This window comes from Coregonus clupeaformis, chromosome 3 (assembly GCF_020615455.1).
Source record: "Coregonus clupeaformis isolate EN_2021a chromosome 3, ASM2061545v1, whole genome shotgun sequence".
Lineage (NCBI taxonomy): Eukaryota > Metazoa > Chordata > Actinopteri > Salmoniformes > Salmonidae > Coregonus > Coregonus clupeaformis.
Window position 1 is genome coordinate 8,448,874 of NC_059194.1, and position 18,046 is coordinate 8,466,919.

At 42.1% G+C, this 18,046-nt stretch overlaps 1 protein-coding gene across 2 annotated transcripts in view; it reads left to right on the forward strand.

The window, feature by feature from the left end:
- The first annotated feature begins 353 nt into the window (after positions 1 to 353).
- LOC121541783 (ankyrin repeat domain-containing protein 50-like) overlaps positions 354 to 18,046 on the forward strand; it is a 38,373-nt gene continuing 20,680 nt past the window's right edge. Inside the window, exons 1-2 of one of the 2 annotated variants that reach the window (XM_041851084.2) lie at positions 354 to 595; positions 1,537 to 2,604. In XM_041851084.2, the coding sequence (XP_041707018.1) occupies positions 2,102 to 2,604 (503 nt within the window). In that variant the 5' untranslated portion in view covers positions 354 to 595; positions 1,537 to 2,101. The remainder of the gene's footprint in view (positions 596 to 1,536; positions 2,605 to 18,046) is intronic. The other variant, XM_041851092.2, reaches the window with a different exon arrangement.

Sequence of the window (18,046 nt, forward strand, 5' to 3'; positions counted from 1 at the left end):
TGGAAAACAATGTTTTACACAATAGTGCCTTGAAGGATTAAATTGGTACCTCAATGTTCAAGCTTGATCTGTGATTACAAATTGTCTGGGATTTATTTTACTGTCACTTTTTCCTCTATGCAACATTGTCGTAATAACATTAGGCCTGTATTAGCATTGATATACATCTATATAGAGAAGGAAACTGCTGCGATGTGGTTTTAACTCTAACACTTTTCAGTAATTACTATTCTATAATGCAGACATTAAGTGTTTATTAGGCCGTTATAATGGCGGTTTGGGGAGCAAAAACCCCAATTCCCATCAGACTTTGCGTCCATCCTGCGTGTGTGCTCTGTATGCAAGGAGGGATATAATTTTGGAGAGCGTTTGGAGGAAGATAATTGTTTACTGGCTACAGCGCTGTGTTGGAAAGCAGGAGGTGCCGCTGCTGAAAGAAAGAATCATGCAAAGACGCGGATGGACGAAGTGGAAGATTGGGCTTGGAAATCGATTAAGAAAATCAAATATTGCTTTTAAAGCATAGCATTTGGTTAGACGACAGAGGGTTTTACCACGGACACAGAAACCAAAAGAAAAGGGGATTCAGCAAGAGGTGAGAAGCGGTAGGCTATAGGAGACATTTTAAACTGTAACATTGAAAAACGTTCCACATTTGCTTGAAGTTAAAATAATAGTTGCATTGTATTTTACAAGATTAAGGGCAGCATTCAGTTAATTGACCTATTTGCTGTTTATGGGCATGACATTATCTTTATATAGTGTAGGTTTGTAGGTTGACTAAAGGTGTTCAATTCTATCCCATTTGAAATGGGTGAGGTTTTTTTGTCATACAAAAGACGGTGTAGCCTAACCAGTCTATGGTCCACGTTTCAGCGACACCTATGACAGTTTACCCCTAATAGCCGTTGTGTCTACCTATTCGTATGGTTTTTCTTGCCGTTGCATTTCGGTAATGAGTTAAAACTACCTCTGTCATTTATTTCTAAAATGAGAGCGTTGTAGCGGGCATAATGGTTACGCGATGAAGTGTGTTCCTAGAAAACCGGAGAAAGGTGAATAATAACATTTACCGGACATAATACACGTGTTTTAAAGTGATAGACCTATTATGCAGTATAGCGCCCACCTGTATTGCCGATCTGAATAGAAACTGACACTTTAAGATTATTGCTTTTAGTCATGATTGCATTGTGGGATAGGGAACATCGATGTCGCTGTAGGAGGAGAAAGGGGGTCCTCTCATTTGGAGTTTTTCCCCGTTCAGGACGGATGTGAATTATTTGTGACATAGCCACATAGGAAGGAAGAGGGGTCAGTGAGTAGGCTAGAGAAACAGAACGAAACCATGCCAAAAATCCAAGTGTGAGGACCATCTGCAATGTCTTGTTAGTTACTGTGTTATAAACAAACTCCCCCTTCAGCAAAGCAATGCTATGCATTTTCGAAATGAGAGTGAACTGTGTAGTTGTATAGGCTAGATAGGAGTTGAACCTGTAATCTGAATTTTGTACACCAAATGTATGTTTATTCCAGGAAAGTGACCAGGCGCTCAATGTTTATGGAGAGACCAACGCATCTCTGGCAAATGTAATGGAAACAATATCTCCGCTTCAGTTTCCCTATGAAATGTATCAAGGGAAGCAAATAACTGACTCTCAGGGCTAATTTGTATCAAGCAGTGGTTGAGTTTGAAAGTGGATGCACTCAAAGCACTGTGCCCTGTCATGCACAACACCATGTTAAAGCAACAAACCTGGAATAACACTGAGCATTCAGTCCAGCCAATGAGAAAGCCATGGAAAAAGTTTGTGGGAAATGTACAGTATAAGCCTCAATTGTGACTCTTTTTTGCCCCATATATTAAGCGACGTCCCAAAAACTGCTTTTCTTGCCCACAGCCAATCTGTGTTTTCTCAGAAGGGAGCCTCAGTTGAACTCTGGCTTTATCACAACACTAAGGACAGCTGCAATCAACTTGGAAAGGCACATGTGGAGCCAACAAAATGGATATTCAAATTTACAGCAGGCCCACTCTGGGTTGAAAATGTGAGGGCAAGGAAAGCCCTATGAGGAATAGCCGGAATAGCAATATCTCAAAATGGCCCAAACCAGTTTGCTGCAGGGGAAGCGTTTTTACTGCAGGGAGTGGGTCTTCCACAAGATCCAGCACTGCATCCGGGAAAAAACTAATGGCCTGAGTGGTGTGACCACCACTCCCAGCAAGCAGTCCTCTGCCCCCGGTACTGGCGCATCCAACCCCACCGGCAGTTCCACAGCAGGCTCTGCGAAGGCCACCTCCTGGGGGGTGTTGCTGGTGGGGGGGCCTGGGAGTGGGAAGACGGCCCTGTGCACGGAGCTCCTGTGGCCCACCTCAGTCCAGGGCACTCATCGGGGGCTGCAGCAGCAGAGTCTGGCCTTCCATTTCTGCCGTGCGGACGACTCGGACACACTCTGCCTGGGCGGCTTCATCCGAGGCCTGGTGGCCCAGATCTGCCGGAGCGGCCTGGTGCCGGATTACGAGGAGAAGGTGCATGAACCGGCGGTGCAGAGCGCCCTGCAGCCCGGGGAGTGTGAGAGAAACCCCACTGAGGCTTTCAAGAGGTAAGTGAAACCTGCTACCCCACCCCCTTCCCTCCTCTCCCCTCCCCTCCTGTCCTTACCCCACCCCTCCCCTTTTCACTGCTCAAACACTTCCCTTAACCCCACCCGTCCTCAGTCCCCCTACCCATAGATTTTTTTTGGGACATTTTAGTCATTTAGCAGACGCTCTTATCCAGAGTTAAGGGTGAGTGCATACATTTTTCATACTGGCCCCCCGTGGGATTGATGTAGTGTTTGTGTTGTTATTTTCCCCTTGTGTAGCATGCTGTGGGACTGTCCCCGCTAGCCCTTGGTTGAGGAAAGGTCAGTTATTTTGGCCAAAGGGAAGAACATACATCTTTACATCACACACTGGTAAAGTAGGTCAAACGTTCAGCGAGGTAAATCATTTTAAAATGGTCAACAGACTCATTGATTTCCCTGGGGTTTTACATCTTTCCCAACGGAAGTTGAGGAAGTAGCCCTGTGTCAGTTAGCATAATGATAAGGCCACTATTGATGCCTGGAACTTGACTGTGAACTTTGAGATAGAAGACAGGTTAAAATGGGGACATGGACAACCAGTGGAAAGACAGAGGTCCAGTTCTGGTCAGTGTCAAGGGAATGGAAAGCTTCTCACAGACCGCATCACCAACCAAGCCTGGCCTAAACAAGGGCATTTCTTTACCACTTGAGGTTTGGTTCAGACTCGGTGGACAACAGACAGAATTGTTATCCAATGAAGATCACAGCCTTTTGTTTTGTGGAGTAAATATGAACTCTGAAGAATGTCTTATCACCATCTCAGATGTAAAAGTGTTGTGGATGCTGTTGTACACAAATAATCTCACTGCCCCTTGGCAATCTACTAGATGTTGTCAGGTTGCAGAACGTTGGCCAAGCCAAGATCCTCCACTCTATCTTTGTGGACTGGAATTTGCAATAGGCAAAGCAAGCAATGGAGGAATATAAAAAAGTTTGTTATTCTTCCAAAATTATGGTTCCCCTAATTGACTTTAGGGATATAATTTCACAGGGGGTGGCGATCTCATCTCAGGTGAACGTGTTCCAATAACTAGGCTATATTCTCGCTCAATAAAGGAAAAATAGTGTGATAATGTGTTACATTTTTGTTATTTAACAGATGCTCTTATCCAGAGCGACTTACAGGAGCAATTAGGGTTAAGTGCCTTGCTCAAGGGCACGTCAACAGATTTTTCACCTAGTCGGCTCTGGGATTTAAACCAGCAACCTTTTGGTTACTGTCCCAGCGCTCTTAACCGCTAGGCTACCTGCCGCCTCCAGGTAAAGGTTTGTTGCTAAACAAGACTGGTGGAGCCTTTGGCCCCCGACTGTTTTAAAACCTTACCAGCATGTGAATGCCAGAGGGGTTAACCAAATTCTTTGGCCTCATCAAAGCCAAACAAGCATGTACAGTTGAAGTCGGAAGTTTACATACACCTTAGCCAAATACATTTAAACTCAGTTTTTGATATTCCTGACATTTAATCCTAGTAAAAATTCCCCTGTCTTAGGTCAGTTAGGATCACCACTTTATTTTAAGAATGTCAAATGTCAGAATAATAGTAGAGAGAATGATTTATTTCAGCTTTTATTTCTTTCATCACATTCCCAGTGGGTCAGAAGTTTACATAGACTCAATTAGTATTTGGTAGCATTGCCTTTAAATTGTTTAACTTGGGTCAAACGTTTCAAGTAGCCTTCCACAAGCTTCCCACAATAAGTTATGTGAATTTTGGCCCATTCCTCCTGACAGAGCTGGTGTAACTGAGTCAGGTTTGTAGACCTCCTTGCTCGCACACGCTTTTTCAGTTCTGCCCACACATTTTGAGGTCAGGGCTTTGTGATGGCCACTCCAATACCTTGACTTTGTTGTCATCAAGCCATTTTGCCACAACTTTGGAAGTATGCTTGGGGTCATTGTCCATTTGGAAGACCCCATTTGCGACCAAGCTTTAACTTCCTGACTGATGTCTTGAGATGTTGCTTCAATATATCCACAATTTTCCTTCCTCATGATGCCATCTATTTTGTGAAGTGCACCAGTCCCTCCTGCAGCAAAGCACCCCCACGGCATGATGCTGCACCCCCGTGCTTCACGGTTAGGATGGTGTTCTTAGGCTTGCAAGGAACCCCCTTTTTCCTCCATACATAACGATGGTCATTATGGCCAAACAGTTATATTTTTGTTTAATCAGACCAGAGGACATTTCTCCAAAAAGTACGATCTTTGTCCCCATGTGCAGTTGCAAACCGTAGTCTGGCTTTTTAATAGCGGTTTTGGAGCGGTGGCTTCTTCCTTGCTGAGTGGCCTTTCAGGTTATGTCGATATAGGACTTGTTTTACTGTGGATATAGATACTTTTGTACCTGTTTCCTCCAGCATCTTCACAAGGTCCTTTGCTGTTGTTCTGGGATTGATTTGCACTTTTCGCACCAAAGTACGTTCATCTCTAGGAGACAGAACACATCACCTTCCTGAGCGGTATGACGGCTGCGTGGTCCCATGGTGTTTATACTTGCATACTATTGTTTGTACAGATGAACGTGGTACCTTCAGGCGTTTGGAATTTGCTCCCAAGGATGAACCAGACTTGTGAAGGTCTACAATTATTTTTCTGATTTCTTTTGATTTTCCGATGATGTCAAGCGAAGAGGCACTGAGTTTGAAGGTAGGCCTTGAAATACATCCACAGGTACACCTCCAATTGACTCAAATGATGTCAGTTAGCCTATCAGAAGCTTCTAAAGCCATGACATCATTTTCTGGAATTTTCCAAGCTGTTTAAAGGAACAGTCAACTTAGTGTTTGTAAACTTCTGACCCACTGGAATTGTGATACAGTGAATTATAAGTGAAATAATCTGTCTGTAAACAATTCTTGGAAAAATTACTTCTGTCATACACAAAGTAGATGTCCTAACCGACTTGCCAAAACTATAGTTTGTTAACAAGAAATGTATGTAGGAAAATGTATGCACTCACCAACTGTAAGTCTCTCTGGATAAGAGCGTCTGCTAAATGACTAAAATGTAAATGTATAGTGGTTGAAAAACGAGTTTTAATGACTCCAACCTAAGTGTATGTAAACTTCCGACTTCAACTGTATGTTGATCGTAATCTCCGGTTGTGTGTCAATACATTAAACCTCGTGCAGACATTAGTTGACGTCTCCATCCGATGCACTGCCATCCTCTCCATTCACCATTGTGTGCTGTTCTAGTCACCAGAATAAGCTATCTTGAATAGGATATATCTTGGATAGGAACAACAAAAACGTGAAAAGCTAGGAGGAAGGGGGGTGGTGGAGGACTAAACAACTGTATAAGACTATTGATAACCAACAACACTGAAAGTATACACTGAACAAAAATATAAAACGCAACATGTAAAGTGTTGGTCCCATGTTTCATTGAGCTGAAATAAAATATTCCAGGAATTTTCCATACGCACAAAAAGCTTATTTCTCTTACATTTTGTGCACAAATTTGTTTACATCCCTGTTAGTGAGCATTTGTCCTTTGCCAAGATAATCCATCCACCTGACCGGTGTGGCATATCAAGAAGATGATTAAACAGCATGATCATTACACAGGTGCACCTTGTGCTGGGGACAATAAAAGGCCACTCTAAAATGTGCAGTTTTGTCACACAACACAATGCTACAGATGTCTCATGTTTTGAGGGAGCGTGCAATTGGCATGCTGACTGCAGGAATGTCTACCAGAGCTGTTGGCAGGGAATCTAATGTTAATGTCTCTAGCATAAGCCACCTCCAACGTCGTTTTAGAGAATTTGGCAGTACGTCCAACTGGCCACACAACCGCAGACCACGTGTATGGCGTTGTGTGGGCGAGCGGTTTGCTGATGTCAACGTTGTGAACAGAGTGCCCCATGGTGGCGGTGGGGTTATGGTATGAGCAGGCATAAGCTACAGACAACAAACACAATTGCATTTTATTGATGGCAATTTGAATGCACGAAAATAGTGACGAGATCCTGAGGCCCATTGTGAGGCCCATTTTTTTAAGGTAGCTGTGACCAACAGATGCATATCTGTATTCCCAGTCATGTGAAATCCATAGATTAGGGCTTAATTAATGTATTTCAATTGACTGATTTCCTCATATGAACTGTAACTCAGTAAATCAATGAAATTGTTGCATGTTGCGTTTATATTTTTGTTCAGTATATTAAAAGGAACCTCCCTAATTTTCCTGATGGGATCTAACTACAATATGCTTTCCCTCAATCAATGGCCTTTACCATGTTTTGACTAGAGCACTAGCAGTGGAATTAAATGTGGCCTTGTTTGAAACTATCCAACAACAGTCTCTCTCCCCAACATGTCTAGCTTTATTTCCTCAGGACAAAAGAGAACACATAAATAGGTGGAATTAACTCAGTCATGTGGGCACTCTAAAAGCTGAAGGCACTGGGAAATGTGCTGAGAGGGCAGGTTACTTTTTTGTTTAGGTGAGAGCTTTTGGGGTTTGTTTGTAAGTCAGATTTTCAAATGAGCGTGCAGTAGTTTGAATAACTGCCAGGAAAATCTGTACGTGGTAGCAAAGGGAACTTGTAAATGTTCATGGCTTGAATCTGAAAACCAGGTTTGAGTTTCTTAGCAGAATTTTGTCCGTGTACTTGCCTTTATGACCTTTTTGTTTCGAAAGTTTATCGAGGTTTTTCCAAAAGTTATATTTTGCTCCAAATCAACATTAGCCACTTAATTGAATTGACTCATGAATCAAAATCAAAACATTGTTAAATACATAGGTCTACAGCTAGCATAAGGTAATATTCTCAAGCTTTTTACATGCAAGGGCTGAAGACGATGACAAGTTTGTTGCTAACCTTTACAAATCACATTTGACAGCAATATGCTCCTTTTCGTCTACTGTAGTTGGAGCTTCGGATGTTATTAATAACATAAACATTCAGAAACTCCATAAATTATGGATAGTGATCTGGATGTATTGAAACTCTGCTGACATTGATGTTCATGGCATATGATTGTCCTAATCTCACAAACCTGTGTCATGATCATCTGATTCAATTCACCATAACATCACTGGTATCCTGAAAATGCATCTCAACTCTGAGCTTATTTGCATGCCACAAACAGGTGCAACTCTGTATCTGCCTACCATGCAAATACATTATTATTAGGGACAATTCTTGTAAAGTTGGACCAGTACCTATACTCTGTTCTTGTACTTTGTAGTACTTATTGTACTTTGTAGTACTTTGTGTACTTTGTAGAACTTCTTGTACTTTGTAGTACTTATTGTACTGTTGCTAGAAGGTTGGGGACTGCAGAGCGGCAGTAGGGGGGGAAAGAAGAGGATGCTAATCGAAGATGAAAGTGCCGCGCGCCCTTCATGTGGTGCACGGCTGCGGAAGACTCACTGCAGATTAGGCCACTTTTTAAAGGATGCCGCTGTGGCGCGTCAGCCTCAGCCCCGGACAGCCAGAGAGACGGTCTCAGTGGCTGGAGCTATGACTCAGCATTCTGGAGCAAGCCCCTCTGTCCACGTTGCTTTGACTTGGCATACAGGGGCGGTGGGTATGGGAGGGCGTGTTATGACACCAAATAGCCCAAACACGTTCATCGGATCCCCTTTGCGTGTTTGCATGATGAACATATTAAATGTTAACTGAGCTATTGGCTGCGCACGTTAGGAAACGGGGAGGTCGCTAAGTGATGTGAAATGAAAGCCCCGGCTGCGGTTGATCTTTTGTGCTCTCAGTGGATGTCAATTCTGCAATGCCGTGTGGGATATGCCTTCTATTGTCTCATACTGACTGTAGTGAATGGGAGGGGAGGCAGTTGCGTATGGCAGATGATGTCTTCTTGTGTGTCCTCATCAGGATGAAATACAGGAAACCCTCTCATTGTCCCAACAGGCTGCTTCGTCAGACATCTACCATGCTGTGTGTGTACTGTGTAGCGTGTCCCAGAGTCCAATTTTAACAGGAGTATATAAATAGGGGTAGGAGGTTAAGAAACTAAGATTTAAAGTGGGCTTTTTTTTACAGGAACAGATCTGGTCTCTCTCTAGTCAGCAGGAAGCAGATTGTGCAGTCAACCTTTCTATCTGTTCTTGGTTATAGTGATACTATTTATCAAAGTGCAGCTACTTCTACTATTAAATGTTTTTCATAGAACCCTTTGTTTTATCACTGGAGACAGTTTTACTACTCAGCACTGTATTCTTTACCAAAAGATTTGCTGGACCTCTTTGAAGTCACGTAGATCACATCATTATGCTCTTTTTGTTTACAAAGGCCTGCTCCACAAACTTCCGACTTCCCTAACATCACTGTTGACAGGGTTGGTTAACTCTGGAGACTCCTTTGGCGTCTAGAGAGTTAGGTAGATCAGGCTTTGGTTTCCTTACGCCTTGCGTGTGGCATTTCAGACGGTTCTTATGGAACCTTTTTACTGAAGAATGTGTCTGTTTTTTGGGGATTGTGTTTAGCTTTTCGTGTATTGTTGTGTATAATAACGTCTAGTTTAATGTGTATATGAATGTGTAGTTTAATGTGTTTATTGTATTTTGATGTGTATTGTGGTGGGCTCATCTGGAAAAGAGACCTTGGTCTCAGCATTGACTCCCTGTCAAAATAAAGGTTCAATAAAATAAAACAAATAGGTCTGGGAGTTGGAGGGATGACATTTCAGATCCCACTGACATTGTTGAATAACTGGCAGCCTGGCCGGGAATGCACACCTTAGAAAGTTCTATCATTTCAGGAGTTACTGTAGGGAATAAACCTGTTTGTGTTCACTCAACTATCTTAAATAGCTTAAAAGCACATGGACTCATGTTTAGTTTTTTTGCTTTGTTTGAAATAGATGAATTCCAAAGCACAAAATCAGTTGTTTTTGTGTATGTTTTGAATTGTATAGGCTAACCACTCCTGTCTTTACCTTGTATTGAATGAACTGTCTATAGAGCACTGTTTATGACAGCTCTAGAGCTCTACCTTTTCTAGGATGCCTGCAGAAAATAGATTTTGCAGCATCCATTAACTCATTACCAGATTCCCCTTTTGTTTGTCTGTAAGCAAACTAATTAGCCGTTTTCACCTTGAATCAAGTTACTGCTAAGTTGGAGTAGCCATTTATACATACATTTAGTCTTCTTTCCTGAGAAAAATGCTTTGTTTAAAAGCACACATTCAGTAAATCCAGTCAACCAATCCATTACTCCTTGCTACTGCAGGGAGGAGGGGGGAAGCCCATGGAGATATGAATTGTGGGCTGAATAGCTTTATGCCAAAAGAGATCTTGATAAACTGTGCAGTTTATCAGAAAATGTCAGAAATGGTTTTCTACTTGCAGAGACTTGTGGGTTGTGGAGATGCAGTTGTTTGAGCTTTAGAAATGTTTTGACTTTGTTCTGCAGCAGCAGTTGACATGTCTGAGAGCCCCATTGCTTTATACTGTAAATGCTTTGATGTACTTTCTTTACTCCTCTTTGACCAAATGCTAGTATTGTTCATTCCAGCATAGTTGGCATGTTACCAATTCACCTCTGTATACATACAGCGTGAAAAGTCCTTCATTTGTCATGAAGCATTCAGCTGAAGTCTCAGAAAGCAATAGTAATGGCGTCTTTTTGTAGGGACTAACGGTGGCTAACTCCGCTATGGCTCGTTGGCCAAAGCCTATCGGGGAAATTTTTTGTCGATAAACGTAGAAAATAAGGTCTGCGGTAAACACAGGCTTAGGAAATCTTATACGTTTTGTTCTATGAAATCATCTTCATCAGCTAACGTCACTTTTTTCTGACTTTTTAAGCATAATTCATAAAGCTCATGGTAACTGACTGATATTATCTCATAGAACAAAACGTATAACATCTCCTAAGCCTGTGTTTACCACATATCTTATTTTCTGAACTACTTGCATAATAGATTCTTGTTGGTTTTGTTTTGTAGTCTTTGACCAATGACAAACTGAGAAAACATGTACCGCGTCTCAGCACATCTTGTAATCTTGGGTAGTAAGATCTCACCACGAAGATGTACACAAAAACAGAAATCACTAATTCCTTTCCTTTCTGATTTTGGATGAAATGAGAGAATGGCTAAAGTAATGGGCTGAACAGAGCTAGTTCTGGCAATTACTGCCATTTTGCTAAATTCTCAGAATCCATATTTCTCCCTACAGAACCCCTGACATTGTCTCTATTAGCTTGATTCATTTTTTTTTGTATTTGTATTTATTATGGATCCCCATTAGCTGCTGCCAAGGCAGCAGCTACTCTTCCTGGGGTCCAGCAAAATTAAGGCAGGTATACATTTAAAAAAAACATTACAATACATTCATAACAGATTTCACAGCACACCAAGTGTGTGCCCTCAGGCCCCTACTCCACTATCACATATCTACAACACAAAATCCATGTGTACGTGTCTGTATAGAGTGTATGTTATCATGTGTGTGTATGCATGTGTCTGTGCCTATGTTTTGTGTTGCTTCATAGTCCCCGCTGTTCCATAAGGTGTATTTGTATCTGTTTTTTAAATCTGATTCTACTGCTTGCATCAGTTACCTGATGTGGAATAGAGTTCCATGTAGTCATGGCTCTATGTAGTACTGTGCGCCTCCCATAGTCTGTTCTGGACTTGGGGACTGTGAAGAGACCTCTGGTGGCATGTCTTGTGGGGTATGCATGGTTGTCGTTCAAACAGACAGCTCAGTGCTTTCAACATGTCAACACCTCTCACAAACACAAGCAGTGATGAAGTCAATCTCTCCTCCACTTTGAGCCAGAAGAGATTGACATGCATATTATTAATGTTTGCTCTCTGTGTACATCCAAGGGCCAGCCGTGCTGCACTGTTTTGAGCCAATTGCAATTTTCCTAAGTCTGTCTTTGTGGCATCTGACCACATGACTGAACAGTACTCCAGGTGCGATAAAACTAGAGCCTGTAGGACCTGCCTTGTTGATAAAGCAGTGCTTTATTATGGACAGACTTCTCCCCATCTTAGATACTGTTGTATCAATATGTTTTGACCATGACAGTTTACAATCCAGGGTTACTCCAAGCAGTTTAGTCACCTCAACTTGCTCAATCTCCACTTTATTTATTACAAGATTTAATTGAGGTTTGGAGTTTAGTGAATGATTTGTTTGTTCCAAATACAATGCATTTAGTTTTAGAAATATTTAGGACTAACGTATTCCTTGCCATCCACTCTGAAACTAACTGCAACTCTTTGTTAAGTGTTACAGTCATTTCAGTCACTGTAGTAGCTGATATGTATAGTGTTGAGTCATCCGCATACATAGACACTCTGGCTTTACTCAAAGCCAGTGTCATGTCATTAGTAAAGATTGAAAAAAGTAATGGGCCTAGACAGCTGCCCTGGGGAATTCCTGATTCTACCTGGATTATGTTGGAGAGGCTTCCATTAAAGAACACCCTCTGTGTTCTGTTAGACAGGTAACTCTGTATCCACAATATAGCAGGTGGAGTAAAGCCATAACACATACGTTTTTCCAGCAGCAGACTGTGATCGATAATGTCAAAAGTCGCACTGAAGTCTAACAAAACAGCCCCCACAATATTTTTATCATCAATTTCTCTCAGCCAATAATAATAATAATAATAATAATAATATGCCATTTAGCAGACGCTTTTATCCAAAGCGACTTACAGTCATGTGTGCATACATTTTTACGTATGGGTGGTCCCGGGGATCAAACCCACTACCCTGTGTTACAAGCGCCATGCTCTACCAATTGAGCTACAGAGGACCACCAATCATCAGTCATTTGTGTAAGTGCTGTGCTTGTTGAATGTCCTTTTCTATAAGCATGCTGAAAGTTTGTTGTCAATTTGTTTACTGTAAAATAGCATTGTATCTGGTCAAACACCATTTTTTCCAATAGTTTCCTAAGGGTTGGTAACAGGCTAATTGGTCGGCTATTTGAGCCAGTAAAGGGGGCTTTACTATTCTTAGGTAGTGGAATTACTTTTGCTTCCCTCCAAGCCTGGGGGCACACACATTCTAGTAGGTTTAAATTGAAAATATGGCATATAGGAGTGGCAATATCGTCCCCTATTATCCTCAGTAATTTTCCATCCAAGTTGTCAGACCCCGGTGGCTTGTCATTGTTGATAGACAACAATCATTTTTTCACCTCTTCCACACTCACTTTACGTAATTCGAAATTACAACATTTGTCTTTCATAATTTGGTCATTCTTTATGTCATTTATCTTTGTTTCATAGTGTAGTTTCTTCTTCTTTTTATTCAGTTTAGTCACATGATTTCTCAATTTGCAATACGTTTGCCAATCGGTTGTGCAGCCAGACTTATTTGCCATTCCTTTTGCCTCGTCCCTGTCAACCATACAATTTTTCAGTTCCTCATCAATCCACGGGGATTTAACCATTTTTACAGTCATTTTCTTAATGGGTGCATGCTTATTAGTAACTGGAATAAGCAATTTCATAAATGTGTCAAGTGCAGTGTCTGTTTGCTCCTCCTTACACACCACGGACCAACATATATTCTTTACATCAACAACATAGGAATCACTACAAAACATATTGTATGACCTCTTATACACAATATTAGGCCCTGCCTTTGGAACTGTGGTTTTCCTAGATATGGCTACTATATTGTGATCACTACATCCAATGAATGTGGATACTGCTTTCAAACAAATCTCTGCAGCATTAGTAAAGATATGATCAATACATGTTGATTATTTAATTCCTGTACTGTTTGTAACTATCCTGGTAGGTTGACTGATAACCTGAACCAGGTTGCAGGCACTGGTTACAGTTTGAAGCTTTCTCTTGAGTGGGCAGCCTGATGAAAGCCAGTCAATATTTAAATCACCCAGAAAGTATACATCTCTATTGATATCACATACATGATCAAGCATTTCACACATGTTATCCAGATACTGACTGTTAGCACTTGGTGGTCCATAGCAGCTTCCCACCAGAATGGGCTTTAGGTGAGGCAGATGAACCTGTAGCCATATTACTTCAACAGTATTTAACATGACATCCTCTCTAATCTTCACAGGAATGTGGTTCTGAATATAAACAGCAACACCTCCACCATTGGCATTTCTATATTTTCTGTACATGTTATAACCTTGTATTGCTACCACTGTATCATCAAAGGTATTATCTAAGTGAGTTTCAGAGATAGTCAGAATATGAATGTCATTTGTTACTAGCAAATTATTGAGTTCATGAACCTTGTTTCTTAAGCTACATATGTTAACGGGGGCTATTTTGAGAACTTTTCTTCTGGGATGCTTACTTGTTTTTATTGCTTTACTGGGAAGCTTAGCAGCAGTAGATGTGCTCATGTTCTTTATGTTAGTGCAGGGTTAGCTGCACACAGTGGACTTCCTCCTCGGGCACACCGACTCAGTGCTAACAGTATAAATCTGGTTCTTAGGCACATGATTACTGCATACAATAGCTGTAGGATCAGCAGAGTCATTCAGGGCAGTTAGAGGGACATAAATTAGGTCAGTTATTATGAGAAGATGATTGGAATTACACCATGCATAAAGTGGAACTGATAGTTTTAGCAAAATGAACTCTTATTAAAATATGTTCATATACACCCCTAGGAAGAATATGACACCTTTTTTCTTTACATTTTCTGACAAGCGACCACTTAGATATGGTCGTTTTCACATTTCCATACTTTCATAGAATGTATGGGAATGACGGTAGAGTAAGGCATTTGTGAAAAATCTATAGTGGGAAAGCGGCCATGTATTTGGGCAATTAATAGACACTGCAGTAAAGAAAACTTAATAAAAACATTGTCTCGTCTTGGGCTGCCCCAGATGGAGAAAAAAATCTTGGTCGACCGAAAGTCGTCTGTTCTTTCGACCAATCGATTGGTTGAAATTTTAAAATGTGTATTTTTCCATATATAGACATATGTTTTAATAAAATCAACTATATAATGTGCTTGTCTGATGCTTTAAGCGCACTATTTTATGAAATAAGACACAAATGACTCAAGAGGGAGCCAGAGATCAAGATAACCAGTAGAAAAAACCTTAACCTGACCCTACCATTCTCCTCCAGCTCCTACTGGCTTTCGCAGATTCCGGCCTTACTCTCCTGAAGTAGGTGGTAATAGGCTACATGAGGAGTCAGCAACCTTTCTCATGTGCAATGCCAATTTATCTTACAATTTCTACAGATATGCTTGCCAGTTATGGTTCATATGCACATTTTCGTGGAGCAGTTTCATTTAATTTATAATAATGTCTTTGTATCACAAAATCATTGTCATGTGGTTAATAAAAATTATATCCAAATCTAAATGAAAGTAGTAAACCTAAGAAGGAACTTGCAGACACTGCAGCAGGGATTTTGGCCCACTCCTCCATACAGACCTTCTCTAGATCCTTCAGGTTTCGGGGCTGTCGCTGGGCAATACGGACTTTCAGCTCCCTCCAAAGATTTTCTATTGGGTTCAGGTCTGGAGACTGGCTAGGCCACTCCAGGACCTTGAGATGCTTCTTACGAAGCCACTCCTTAGTTGCCCTGGCTGTGTGTTTCGGGTCGTTGTCATGCTGGAAGACCCAGCCACGACCCATCTTCAATGCTCTTACTGAGGGAAGGAGGTTGTTGGCCAAGATCTCGCAATACATGGCCCCATCCATCCTCCCCCTCAATACGGTGCAGTCGTCCTGTCCCCTTTGCAGAAAAGCATCCCTAAAGAATGATGTTTCCACCTCCATGCTTCACGGTTGGGATGGTGTTCTTGGGGTTGTACTCATCCTTCTTCTTCCTCCAAACACGGCGAGTGGAGTTTAGACCAAAAGCTCTATTTTTGTCTCATCAGACCACATGACCTTCTCCCATTCCTCCTCTGGATCATCCAGATGGTCATTGGCAAACTTCAGACGGGCCTGGACATGCGCTGGCTTGAGCAGGGGGACCTTGCGTGCGCTGCAGGATTTTAATCCATGACGGCGTAGTGTGTTACTAATGGTTTTCTTTGAGACTGTGGTCCCAGCTCTCTTCAGGTCATTGACCAGGTCCTGCCGTGTAGTACTGGGCTGATCCCTCACCTTCCTCATGATCATTGATGCCCCACGAGGTGAGATCTTGCATGTAGCCCCAGACCGAGGGTGATTGACCCTCATCTTGAACTTCTTCCATTTTCTAATAATTGCGCCAACAGTTGTTGCCTTCTCACCAAGCTGCTTGCCTATTGTCCTGTAGCCCATCCCAGCCTTGTGCAGGTCTACAATTTTATCCCTGATGTCCTTACACAGCTCTCTGGTCTTGGCCATTGTGGAGAGGTTGGAGTCTGTTTGATTGAGTGTGTGGACAGGTGTCTTTTATACAGGTAATGAGTTCAAACAGGTGCAGTTAATACAGGTAATGAGTGGAGAACAGGAGGGCTTCTTAAAGAAAAACTAACAGGTCTGTGAGAGCCGGAATTCTTACTGGTTGGTAGGTGATCAAATAAATGCAAATTAATTACTTAAAAATCATACAATGTGATTTTCTGGATTTTTGTTTTAGATTCCGTCTCTCACAGTTGAAGTGTACCTATGATAAAAATGACAGACCTCTACATGCTTTGTAAGTAGGAAAACCTGCAAAATCGGCAGTGTATCAAATACTTGTTCTCCCCACTGTAACTTGAAAAGTATCAACTATTAACTTGTGTCCGGCCCGAAGCTTGCGCAAGCAAACTTGCAACATTGTATAAAATATTCTGGGCCCTCAGAGTTTCCCACTCCAGTGAGCTCGGGACAGACAAAGCTGTAGGCTATTTTTGCAAGGGATAAGAAGTAATCAGGTAGGCCTATTTTATTTTATTATTTCCAGCGCATAAGAGCATGACATTTTTCCCTTTCACGCTTTGTGGTTATCAAAACATAGAAAGATGTTTCAAATACATTGAGGAACTATTGTAATATTCAATGGATGTTAAAACAGACTTTGTTTGCTTCCTGTTTGAGGTGAAGAAAACATTACTTTGAGAAGCTCCACAGCTCATTAGTGGTGGTGCGTTATGCCAAATCAGAAATACTATCAGATCCCCAAATGGGCACATAAATGCCTACATTTGCGCGCAGGCCAGGTAGCCTATAGGCCTACTTCTATCTGTAATCAGGTGCGCGTCCTTACTCAACATTGACAGGAGCGCATTAATATGGAGTTAGTCCCCCTTTACTACTATAATTGCCTCCACTCTTTTTGGAAAGCTTTCCACTAGATGTTGGAATATTGCTGCAGGGACATGCTTCCATTCAGCCACAAGAGCATTAGTGAGGTCGGCACTGATGTTGGGCAAGTAGGCCTGGCTCGCAGTCGCCATTCCAATTAATCCCAAAGGTGTTTGATGGGGTTGAGGTCAGGGCTCTGTGCAGGCCAGTCAAGTTCTTCCACATCGATCTCGACAAACCATTTCTGTATGGACCTCGCTTTGTGCACAGGGGCATTGTCATGCTGAAACAGGAAAGGGCCTTCCCCAAACTGTTGCCACGAAGTTGGAAGCACAGAATCACCTAGAATGTAATTGTATGCTGTAGCATTAAGGTTTCCCTTCACTAGAACTAAGGGGCCTGAACCATGAAAAACAGCCCCAGACCATTATTCCTCCTCCACCAAACTTTACATCCGCCAATCCCAGATTCATCCGTCGGACTGCTAGATGGTGAAGCGTGATTCATCACTCCAGAGAATGCGTTTCACTGCTCCAGAGTCCAATGGCGGCGAGCTTTACACCACTCCAGCCGATGCTTGGCATTGCGCATGGTGATCTTAGGCTTGTGTGCGGTTGCTCGGCCATGGAAACCCATTTCATTAAGCTCCCAACGAACAGTTCTTGTGCTGACGTTGCTTCCAGAGGCAGTTTGGAACTCGGTAGTGAGTGTTGCAACCAAGGACAGACGATTTTTACGTGCTACGCGCTTCAGCACTCGGAAGTCCCGTTCTGTGAGCCACTTCGCAGCTGAGCCGTTGTTGCTCCTAGACGTTTCCACTTCACAATAACAGCACTTACAGTTGACCGGGGCAGCTCTAGCAGGGCAGAAATTTGATGAACTGACTTGTTGGAAAGGTGCTCTTCAGTATGGGCCATTCTACTGCCAATGTTTGTCTATGGAGATTGCATGGCTGTGTGCTCGATTTTATACACCTGTCAGCAACGGGTGTGGCTGAATCCACTAATTTGAAGGGGTGTCAACATACTTTTGTATGTAGTGTATGTAATGGGGAATTGATAGACACTAACAACGCAAACAATTCACACAATGAAGTTATGAAACAATAAATGTGCACAAATTGGCGGGAGAGAGTGCATTCTGGAGAGAGACCTGCATTGTGCATCTTAGCCACACTCCCCTTCTTCTTGCACTGGAGCAGGTTTTCATCAAGGATCTCTCTGTACTTTGCTCCATTCATCTTTCC